Genomic DNA, 12,479 nt, shown 5'->3' on the forward strand with positions numbered 1-12,479 from the left:
TAACTTTCACTTACAGGTGAATTAAAATTTTAAATGATACTTTTTCATCTAAAATCAAGCACTTTAAAAAAAACAGTAATATTATACATTACTACTGATACAGAATTATTTTTCATGCTTAACGACTGTATTTCATAAAAAATTTTACTAACCAAACTTTCAAAATTTTCCGAAGAAAAAAATTTTCTGTCTATAAGTATTTACATAGTGATAAATTATTTTTAATTAATAAAAAAAGTTTCAAAAGATTTCCAATTCCAATAATAAAGGATCCAATTTCATAAAGGATTTTTTCTGAAACACAATGAAGTAAACACAATTTAAAAATATTCATGCAAATAATCTCTAATTTTTCAGCCAAGTATTTTATTATAATGTAAGAAATGTTTATAAACCTTGTTAGGTGCAAATTTTAATGCAGTATATACCTATCTGAACGACTAGAATGAGGACACATAAAAAATATTACTATTAACGAAGCGGTGTTAATTGACAGAAAATGGGTGGAATATTGAAAAATCATATAAACAAAGATTATTACGAATGTCCGTCTCTTTTTATTTTCATATACAAAAAAGAAAATTTCCTTAGTAATTACCAAAGCATAAATTGCAAACTTTGTATTGTCTTTTAATAAGAAAACTTATATCCTCTTCAAGATTTAAAAAAACAGCAAATTTAGAGTAAAAAAATTGCTTTTGAGCAGCATTATTATTTGTCCTTAACACTTACACTTGATTATTATGATCCTGATTTACTTAAAAATTTTTTTTTTTGCATTTCAGTGTCTTTCTAGTGACAATAAACAGCAAACATCAATAATATATCATAAAAGGACAAAGATTAAAGTGTACACATATAGGAAGCATTATTAATAAAAAAGCAAATGACTACAATTATTTACTCTGAAAACGTTTTCTTCTGGTTATAAAAATGATGAAACAGATATATTAACTTTCAGTAATTTTGTTGAGTTTAATTATTAATGATGTAAGTGATTGGTCTTGAACTTCCAGACTTAAAGAAACTAAATCTTGCACGGAAAAAAAATCCAATATGAAAGAAAAATGTTTAATACGGTAAACCCAAGTAAATTCTTATCTTTTGATTATATTTTTGCCCATAAAAAATATTAATTTTCATCAAAGACGAAAAAGCAAGACCTTACCAAGAGTTAGGAATGAAGAACTAATTTTCTATTCAAGCCTTCACTTCACATAAATTGTTTAAAATTAGTGCAATTTATTGTTATTTTAGTATCATATAGAATGCCCCAACAATAGAAGCACTTAGGCCCATTCTAATGAATCCTGGTCAAATGATTTCTTAATATGGAGGGTAATTATACTTTCAGAGAGAGAATGGTTTGATAGGAATTAGAAAATTTAAAAATTACTTATTACAATTTTAAATTACAGAAAATAGAAAATTTACTTGCCGCATAGCCCTAAAAGTGACTTCTCTCAAATAAGACACTTGTTCAACAATAGATATCATTTTTTAACAGTAAGAATCCCACTGTTCAATATATAAATATGTTGACGTCTTTATTACGTATAAAAGTTTAGAAGAAACACTAACTCGTTTATAATCATAAATTAGGATAATGATTTTGAGAATGTACCTTGAAATAAAAAAATTATCATTAAAAACATTTCATAAGGAAACAGGTCAGGAGTTTCTTTGTAGCTCATTTGCAGAAAAAAATCTCAGTTATACTACCTGCATGGTAGATAGTACATTAAATGGACACTGATATATAGCACGTGTAAATATTGGACATTCAAAAGTGTAAAATCTCCACTATGATATATATATATATATATATATTCATACAAAATTACATATTTTTAAGCAAGATCTTCAAGTGGTAAACGGTCAGGATATGGTTCCCTTGGAAAAGGTTGAGATGGAGCAACTCCGTCTTCCTCTGGGAAGCCACCTACGGCTCCTTCTACTGTTTCTGAAGAAATACTAACAGGCGCAACAGCTTCAAGAGCAGCCAGATTAGTAATTGATTTACTTTTAACACACTGAAAGTCAACATGGCGACTTTTGGCCTCTTCTTTCTCCCAAGACATTCGCAAAAAAGGTCTCTGGGCATAATTGTAAATTACTTCAGACCTCCCACCAGGACGGCACTTAACTTTCTCTTTATATGTAGGGTAACCTAAATAAGAAACACTACATATATAAGAAACACTATATACGCTCCTTGATATTGAATTATTACTATACGCATCCTTATGTGACGCACAATTGAGTCTAAATATTCAAAATAAGAAACAAATTAAAGAATAACTTAAAATTATTGTGAAATAATTGGTGAAAATAAATTATTATTTAATTTATTTCTGAAATTACATTAATATTCACATTATTTTATACATGTGAAAATGATAAATATAAATCAATTTAACGAAATGAATGAAATTAAATGTAATCATTCTGGAAATGAGATATGTATAAAGCCTTAAAATATCTCAACCGAAAATTAGTAAACTAGTGGAAATCATAATGAATATATAATTTAAAAAACTATTATGAACGATGCTTTAAGCATCAAATGAAAATAATATATAATGCAATCCACTTAACGTTTAAACAAATACTACCTTACCTTCGATTCCCAATCTAATTTTTTTCAGACCTCTTTCCTTCAAAACTTGCTTTGCAACGTCACGATTTTCAATGTATTTAAAAAATCTGTATACACCAGTGCTATAGATAACTAAAATACACATAAATAATTTTATAATAACATACTTAAATCATTTGGAAATGATGCAAGAAGCATTATAATAAGCAATAAATATGTAATGAAGTTTTTGTATGTAAAAACATCAAAATTTAAAGGCACAGCAAACATGCATGAGGTTCAGAAGTGCCATTCGCTTAGCACATGCTTAACTTTATTTATTTATTTATTTTTGAGAAAAAAGGGTATATCATTTTTTTAAAAAAGTTTTCTCTGCTTACAGACCTTTTCTCAACATGAATTTCATTATCGAAAATAATCTCATTCATCTAAAGAAATAACCTGCCAGATAGAAGGAAAAAACAGGGAACTTCTAATCTCTATATTTGTTCTTGCTTTTTACACGAATCAAAAACTGAATAACAAAAAAATTATATTTCATTATTAAAGTTTATATTATATGCTACATTTTTATTACATCGATGAAAAATGTAGAATTAAATAATTAAACGTAAACTCTTAATTTAAGTTCGAATTTTTGAGACCAAAAATATATTCTAAGCAACAATTAGAAGTATTGTTATAATTTCTAGAGTAATAAATTATGAAAAATACTACAGTTTTATATAAAGACTTTTTTCTTTATGATTTTTAGAATTTTCAGAAAAATTGGCACAGTGACGTAAATTTCTAAATGATGGAAAATTTTGTCAAGACAAACAGGTCAGCTATTACGGACTGTAGCGCGAATATCACAATTTCAAGGATCATAATCTTCATTCACATATACAATACATTAATGAAAAGCAAACAAAAGGCATTAAGTATAATGATGTATGGTAAAAAGTCGCATTGAATAATCAATAAAAAATTTTATCAAATAAAACCATCATTCCAGCTATTTCAGATTAACAAAACTATAGCATATTAAGTTTCATCACGAAAGCATGGAATAAAAATTAAATATCAAAATTTCTAATATTGAAACCAGAAATCGATAATTTTTAAGATAAAAGATAAGAAAGAAATTTGTTGTGCAAGTTATATAGCAGTAGAAAGAAATGAAATACATTTATTAAAAACATCTTGATACTTACTTTGAGAATATTCCTCTCCCATTTGAGGAGGATAATCCAAATCCCAATCAACAACATCATCATCCAAAAGAACAACTATGTGGCATTCTCTATCGCCTCTCTAAACATGAAAAAATATAAAATATTGTGCAACAGAATATAAGCGGCAAAGGAAAGATAATTAGAGAAATTCTGGCATCATTTTCTTTTCAAAAGGTGCAGAAATACTTCAATCTGAAGTTATTTTGAATATTTAAAACAATAAAGCCACTCGTTTCACAGAATTTTCGCGTAAACTATATCATTGAAATAAACATAACTGCTATTAAAAGTACTAATGTATGTTTCAAAAGTTTAATCCAGTTCCTAAAACATTATTTTATAATAATATTTCCTCTGATTTTCATATTAATTTCAAAGTCAGAAACCAGAACTAGTATTAATTTCTTTCTCTTTTTATATATAAAATTAGAGATCTATATCTTAATATCTTAAATAAGGAATAGTGTAAACTGAAGGTGACTAGTGTGGCATGATTAGGAAGGAGACGGCAATATCCCAAATATTAATGGGAAGGGGAATGAAAAAGGACGATTCCTTTGAATTAATTGTTTAAATATTTAATTGAAAAAGATGCGATTTTTTATTATTTTGCTTAGTTCCATTTTAAGAAAAACCGAATGATTAATTGCTTAAAAAAAGAACATACCTATATTTGCAACATATTCAAAGACCAAATACATTGAATTTAAGACAATCCTTCAAAAAATAAAGAAACTGGAATTTTTACACATATTTTTACGGAAAAAAAAATATTTTCGAAATAAAACGTATTAAAACACAATAAAAATATTTAGTCATTAGACATATTTCTTTTTACATTAAAAGAAAATGTTTTATGCTGAGGCAACTTTATCAAGTTTCAAGTGGGGGAATGAGTGCATATTAGATTATGCCCACAAAGTAGCTCAATTAAAGTGATCTCCCAGTTAAATTTCCTTTCGAAATAAGAAAGTACCTTTTTTTGTATTTCTCGGAAAAAAAAAAAAATACTCGTACCAAATCCATCTTGCAACAAAAGTAGAGGAAATAGAATGGATAGGAAATATAGCACTAGATTAGAGAAATAAATTACAACACTTATATAAAATACTCTATTTTTCCTCTTGAGATAACTTCTTTATGTGTTCCCTTTTTAATCGAGTTTCCAATGAAAGCAGCATTTGCAATAGTAATTAAAATCTTGTTTAAAGGCAAGATCTTTGTTAGAGATAAAGAAATAATTTTTACTCTGGAATAATTTTGCCTTGAAGTAATTCCAAGACATTTAATCCCAAATAAATGGAAAATCTAAGAAAATTATTCAATTGAATGCAGTACTTGCTAAACAAATATATGAATTAAGAATATATTAAGTGAAAAGCTCATCTCCCACTGTTTTCTCGAAAGCAGGTCTGAAAATGTAACAATTAATATAATATTTATTTAGTTTAAGATTTGGTGATGACTTGTATTTTTATATCTAAAAACATTGTGTAAAATAATGACATTTCAGAAATATTGCACAATTCATTACTTTCATTTACCAGAGTTTCAGTATTATTACCAATAACTGAAATGCCTGATTAACTCAAAAACTGGGTGTTATTTAAGGCAATCCTGCTGAATACTGTTTCACATTTCTTTGCAATCATGTTCAAATTCAATGCTCTAGTGCACCACAGAACTCATGCAAATTCGATGGCACTCGATATGTTTTGTATTTGGTGTCTTTCTTTTAACTGTTTAGTTAATTACTTACAAGATTGTATATATATGTATGTATGTGTAATTTTTGACAGATGCTGAAGGATTGACTGTTCTGAGAAGTAAAATGTTTTTACCTATCTTGAATTAAGATAAGTGATTATCTTTGCTTATAATAAAATATTTTTGTGGATTCTTAGTCTGCCTTCCTGCTCTCCTCTCCTCAATACTTATAGCTTCCACTTTTAATAATCTCGTTCCCGACCTTTTAGGCATGAAATATATCGTTATTGTGGATACAAAGATCGCGTGCCTCTCTTGTAACAATAAAGTTCAAAGGTCGATTTTTGAAGAGATGGTTTTTTAAAATAAAAACTCCAGATTCTTTTCGAATTAAGATTTATAAGCATTTAATCTCATTTATTACAAAGAAGTTTGCTAATGTTTGATATGCAATAATTAAAAATTGATTAAACAACGACTGTGCATTTTCTAAGATCTAAACCCGAATTGTTACACATTCCTATTTTTGAAAATCATTGTCAGAAAATTTTATAAGCGAATAATTTATTTAATTTTAACTCTTTAATAATTTCTTTTCTGAAAAAAGAGTTTCAATATTTTGAATGTAACTACTTTGTCTATATGTTGTCGGTTATGACATTAATAGTTGTAGTTGTTAAAGATTTCTCAAAATCCGGACAAAACTATTGTAAGTCTATCAAATTATTCATCTTCTAATGCAGTGGTTCGCAACTAAATTTTTTTTCCTTTACTCCTCGATAAGACTTTTTATCTTTGAGCACTACCTACTGTTATACTTCCACCTCGGAAAAAAACACCTCAGTGCAAAATATTTTTATATATAATATTGAAGATATAGATAACCTTTAGAGTTAAACAATTCGAATTAATGTCTATAGGATTTTTTTTTGTTTCTCTTCAAAACAGTATTAATTCAATGATAAAAAAAATTGAAAACAGCCTTGAAAAAATTTCATATTAATTTATTTTGAAAAATGGTAATTATTTATCATTAATACACTCTTTCAACTGAGCTTTTAATAAAAACACTTAAACTTTGAGAGGTTTCATTTTTTTTTTTTGGATAACCCTTAATTAAAAGAACAAATGGGAGAAAAAACAGAAATCAGTGAAATTTGGTAAAAATATGAGGGGAAGCAAAAAATAAAGGGACCTTTGAAATTTCTCTTTCCAGGGTTTTGTAACACTGCTAGTATCCAGCGCTGAAGTGGTGCAGTCGGCAACAACACTTACATGCAACGTGTCACTCTTATTACCGCGTTAGTCGTTCGTTGGAATGTAGCAGACAGTTAAATTTGGTAGCTCCATTGTCGATCTGCGCTAAGGAGAACATGAAGGAAAATAATTCTTTTTTTTTTTTTTTCTTTTTCTTTTTTTTTTTTTTGTGGAAGGTGTTAAACCTGCGGAAATTATTAGTCGAATGTAAGCGCAATATGGTGACAGCCGTTCATCGCGTAGCAAAAACTACGAATGGACAGAGCGCTTAAAACAGGGAAGAACTTCTTTATGTGACGACGAAAGGTGTAGTAGCCGTTCTTTTCAACAACAAGAGGCCAAACTATGAACAGAGATAACTATTGTGATGTGCTGCGAACTAAACTGAAATCTGCAATCAGATCCAAACGTCGTGGAAAACGTCATGGAGGTGTCATCCTGCAGCAAGATAAAGCTCAGCCACATTCTCCCTAACGGATGGCCGAAACAATAAAGGAGTTGGGATTCGAAATGCTGGAGCAACCGCCATACAGTCCCGACCTGGCTCCAAGCAATTTTCATATGTTTGAACCATTGTAGTAAGCGCTAAAGGGAAGAAGATTTGCAATCGATGGAAATATCATTGATGCGGTGCAAAATTGGACACAGATACAACCGAAAAACTTTTTTTCTGACGGAATAAAAAAATTGTGAAACACTGAGAAAAGTGCGTTGAAGTCCAGGATGTTATGTAGAAAAATAATCCATGTTTTCTATAATTAGAATAAATGCACTACTTATCAAATGTCTCTTTACTTTTTGACTCTCCCTCATACATTTGTGAAGTCATTTGTTTAGATGATCATACATAATAATGCAACAAAACTTATAGTGGGCGGGCATGGTAAACTAAATTCTCAATTAATTCAATTGTGTTTTCTTAATCTACTCCTTTCTTTTTTTCTTCCTTTTTTTTATTTCGTAAATGGAATTTCGGACTATTGTTTTTCCCGCAAATTATTCACAATATTTAAAGACTGATACGGAAATGGATTAAACATTGCGAGCAGCATGTTGAAAGCAAACAAATAACAAGATTTAAAATATATACAGTATTTTTATTCAATTTCTATGAACAATACAAAAAATAATTTGATCTTAATGATGCAAAGATTTTAAGCGAAGATTATGTATGGAAATATAATCTTTGTTTCGTAAAAATTAACCATTTCGTTGTTACTAAACCATTCTTATGTTTCATGATAATTATGAGCTAGTTTGAGAAATATTTGTAGATTTTCAATTCATAAATAATGGAACATAATAATTCATATATAATGGAATTCAGTCAATTTCAGTCGCAGCAGAGTAGGACAGTAATGGATTAATATTGGTTTTAATTTATAGAATCACATGAGTATATAATTTTTTTTTCATTCGAACAGTATAAAAAATATTTCTTTACTTCATTAAAAACATTTTTGAGATTGAAGTATATACCTATCTTTAATGGTACAGGAATCAGATATTGGCGAACGATTAGAGTGGACACTTTAGCAGAAACAAAGAAGCAGGTACAAAAATAGGCAATCTCACGGACGGATGAAAAGGATAACAAATTTCATCGCCAAATGATTTGAAAAGCATTTAACCATCGTCTTTAAAATTTGTTCTTTCTAAAACTGTTTACACTACAAATGAACTACAAGTTTATGAGAAAATAGGGATTTTGAATTGAAAATTATGATCACAAAAAACATTATATCTATTTTTAGTAAAACAACTTCAGAAAAATTATCACATAACAAAGTTGAATAAAAAGCTGAAAAACGTTGTTGCCTTAATATTCAAATTTCTTAATTTCAACGTTAAATGATTTAAGTATCTATCTGCCTTTTGATAGTTTAGCAACACAATTTGAGTTACATTTAGTAAGTTCATGCATTTATTAAAATTTTAAGAAGCACAAAATCACATTTTTTTAATTAAGCATTAAGGGCTGAGATTACATCAAACAGCAAAATTATAAAATACAATTCGATATCATAAATATAGTATTTACTACAGTTCTCTTCTGGCAACATAAGAAAATTTCTTGGATTAGTTTATAATGAATTATATTTACCTGAGCAGATGCTACCATTACTGGTAAGATTAATTCCTCCAAAAATTTTTCAAATTGCTGCCTTGCTCCTTCATTTGAAAGTTCATGAAGAAAACCTCCTATTTTATAAAAGAAGGAATTATTTAAAAGCGATAAAATAAAAATTTATTCAGAAAAACTCTTTATTTTATAAAATTCAGTACATTTCAAGAGTAAAGCTTTACTAATTTTTGTATAACAAATAAAATATAACCAGTTAATACTTTTAAAGCAAAGCTTGAAAAGAAACTTTCATCCAATTCTTTTATTTTGTATTGAATACAATTTCTAAAGCTTACTTTTTTTTTTTTTTTTTGAAAACTTGCATTAATAAGTTCCTGGATGCATAAATATTACAGTTTTATTTAAGAAGAAAGATTTTGATGCAACCATTCAACGGTGTTGCTCTCTTTAAAAGCTCTTTCAATGCCAATAAATATGCTGAAATTATCAATAACTTAAATGACTCAATACAAATCTATCGTAACAATAATATTACTAAATGATTTTATGCCAATCAAACATCAATAAACTAGGAAGGAAATTCTCAGTACAAACGCTTTCTTACCTTTACTAATCTATATTTTGCTGGTAACAATTTTATTTAGATGCTTCACATACTTCAAAAGCAATATTAATGTGATATTTAGTTATCTATAATCTGACCTTCAATTATAATATAAACAAACTTTTAACGAAATTTTTAAAAGAAATATGTATTATGGTGAGTCAACTCACATTTTATTGCAATGTCCGAAATTATTTAGAAGGCAAATGTTGATGATAAATTACTTGATTACTGCATAATCCTAATTAGTCAATGATATTAATAATCAGTAAAACTTTAAATCCTATTATTTAAATAAATATAAATCAAATAGAAAATCAAAATATTAAAAACATGTTTAATTAGAATTCCAAAACAAGACAGAAATTGCATAATTATACACAGCGATTCCAAATTATTAGAAAAGACACACACAAAAAAGCCAAAATTTTAAAATTATTATCATCACATAGAATAGTTGATGAGCTGTTTAGCCGAGCTATAGGTGGAATTCAGTGCAAAAGCAAATGCTTATTTAATGTTTTTAACGTCGAAAAACAAAAATGTGACAGTTACTATCAATCTCCGATTCTTAAAAATTAAAACAGGCACTTTTAAATTTCTAGAAATCATTAAAAAGACCCGGTTTACAGTGAAACTGGTCTAATGGAAATATTTTCAGTTCGAATTCGTATGAAATTCAAATTTTTCTCACGCTCCTTGACTCTATAAAAATAATTTGGAATATATTTCGGTCAAATCGATGTCAAAATTAAAATTTCTACTTATTTCTAAATATTTATCGTTATTAAAATGGGTTTGTACCTTATATCTTCATATTTTGTAACAGAAAAATTCTTTAATGGCTTTACTTAAATCGAAAGATTGTAGAAAATTTTATTATTAAACATAAGAAAAAAAAAATTTAAAATTATTTTTACTACTGCGGTGGAATGTAGATTATTATGATACGTGCAAGAAGCAACAGGACGTATGTTTTCGGGAACATTTCTTTAATAATCATATTCACACTAAACAAAAAGACAAGACATTCAAGCCCGCAGCTTAACAGAAAGGCATATCATCTCATTCTCATTACAATCGCAATGCACTATGGGATAGCCTAATCAGGCATCGCCATCATGCATCCAAAAGAGAAGATAAGAGTAATGCAACTGCTACATCCTCACCCTACACTACCGAAGACCGTCTCGGCGAGGTGGTTTGATTTTGGATTTTTTCCCCTTTGATAGGAAAACCATTTTTAATTATTGAAATGAGATAGTAAGTTAAACAAGAAAACTTGAATATTAAGGATCCGTTACACACTTACCCTCTCTTTTAAATATACAAACAATAAGGTAGGCAGAACACAACTTATTTAAATCTCCAATATTTTTCTAAGAATGCTAAATAATAATAATAATAATCAGGTAGAAGATAAATATATTTTGAGCAATGGGAAAAAATATTTATGTTCCAAACAACTTTATGCGTTTATATTTTTTAGATGACAACAACACTTAAGGACAGAAATTAAGTTCAAAAATATTGTGAATTTTAACTGCAAGTGTATACACACACTTTATTAAAGAAAAGCAGCATTTAAAACAATTTCTATTAAATTTACGTAAGTACAGAAAAGAATTAGCTTTAAGAATTCTTAACCATAAATACAACATTCTGAGAATCAGAAATAAAATTGCACATTTTATACAATTGAAAGATGACATATGCTGAATCATTAATCTGAAGGGAAAAAAAATCTAACAGAACAGTTTTTCATAATACCAAAATACCATACAGCTGAAAAAAAGAAATCATATTCAATACTTGTTTAGACCTTTGAGAGCGACTGAGCTTATGAATACTTAATGAGACTTCGCGCATCGCTCAAGAAAATGAGAACAGACAGTTTGGGTTAAGGTTCGCAAACTTAAGGACCAAGAAATATATCCAGTACGATAAATTAATTCGTGCCTAAATAAAATACAGAAATACAACAACTTGAAATTCACCATACAGAATACCTTAATATTTAAAAGATATATTCCCACGCACTTTCAATGAGTGAGATCAAATAACAAAACAATACAGATATTTCGATATCTAAACTAGCAACGATGAATGAAAATAAAATTTAGAAATTATTAAATATTAAATAGTATAAAAATATTTCACAGAAGACGAAGATCTTGGTGTTTTCAAACATGAAAGAATGTTGCATTTCAACGAAACAAATGCTGGATGTTATTGAAGTTAAACAACAACAACAAAAAGGCACAAGTGTTATGACACTTGTCTGAAAATAGATACGGATAGGAATGACCAAAATTAAACTGATGAATTTTTCCGTGCTGTGAATTTGAAAACACATACACAAACTTTCTTTTATGGATTTAAATGCAAATTTTTACTGGAGATACACAGATAATAAATTATACTCGGTACAGGGGTCGACATCCCATACGAGTTAGGATTTAAAACTGAAAACTGGAATACTCTTTAGGACATCAAGGAAGCGAAGATGGCAGACGCTGATTCATTTTTGAGGGCTGATGTCTGGAACACGATGGACCGTTCTCGGGATGAGAAAAATGATGACATGTGTCCGGACGACACGTTCTCGGGATGAGAAAAAATATAACTTGTGTTGGGACGACACGTTTCATAATTTGCGGCGGACGAGAAAATTTTCTTGCGATCTTCGGGACGACTTCACTTTAGTTTCACCATTTCACTGGAACAAAATGATGAACAATTCCCGGGACGGGAAAAATTATTCTGTGTCAGGACGACACGTTTCAGCATTTGTGGTGGCGAAAAATTTTCTAGTGATGGTCGGGAAGACTTCACTTTCGTCTCATAATTTCCATCAGAAATTCTTATTCGTTGGGCGCCAATGTGGTGGCGGGAAAATTTTCTTGTGATCGTCTTGTGACGACTTCACTTTCGTTTCATCAGAAATTCTTTTTTGTCGGGCGCCAATGTGGTGGAATGTAGATTATTATGATTCGTGCAGGAAGCCGC

General features: G+C 28.8%; 1 protein-coding gene across 3 annotated transcripts in view; it reads right to left on the minus strand.

Moving 5' to 3' along the window:
* Positions 1 to 204: 204 nt before the first annotated feature.
* The window catches only part of LOC129960988 (BTB/POZ domain-containing protein 10-like), a 78,144-nt gene continuing 65,869 nt past the window's right edge, over positions 205 to 12,479 (minus strand). For all 3 annotated transcript variants that reach the window (XM_056074776.1, XM_056074775.1, XM_056074777.1), the window contains 4 exons: positions 8,885 to 8,982; positions 3,796 to 3,895; positions 2,621 to 2,731; positions 205 to 2,170 (listed from right to left, as the gene is read on the minus strand). In XM_056074776.1, the coding sequence (XP_055930751.1) occupies positions 1,851 to 2,170; positions 2,621 to 2,731; positions 3,796 to 3,895; positions 8,885 to 8,982 (629 nt within the window). In that variant the 3' untranslated portion in view covers positions 205 to 1,850. The remainder of the gene's footprint in view (positions 2,171 to 2,620; positions 2,732 to 3,795; positions 3,896 to 8,884; positions 8,983 to 12,479) is intronic.

Source organism: Argiope bruennichi, chromosome X2 (assembly GCF_947563725.1).
Source record: "Argiope bruennichi chromosome X2, qqArgBrue1.1, whole genome shotgun sequence".
NCBI lineage: Eukaryota > Metazoa > Arthropoda > Arachnida > Araneae > Araneidae > Argiope > Argiope bruennichi.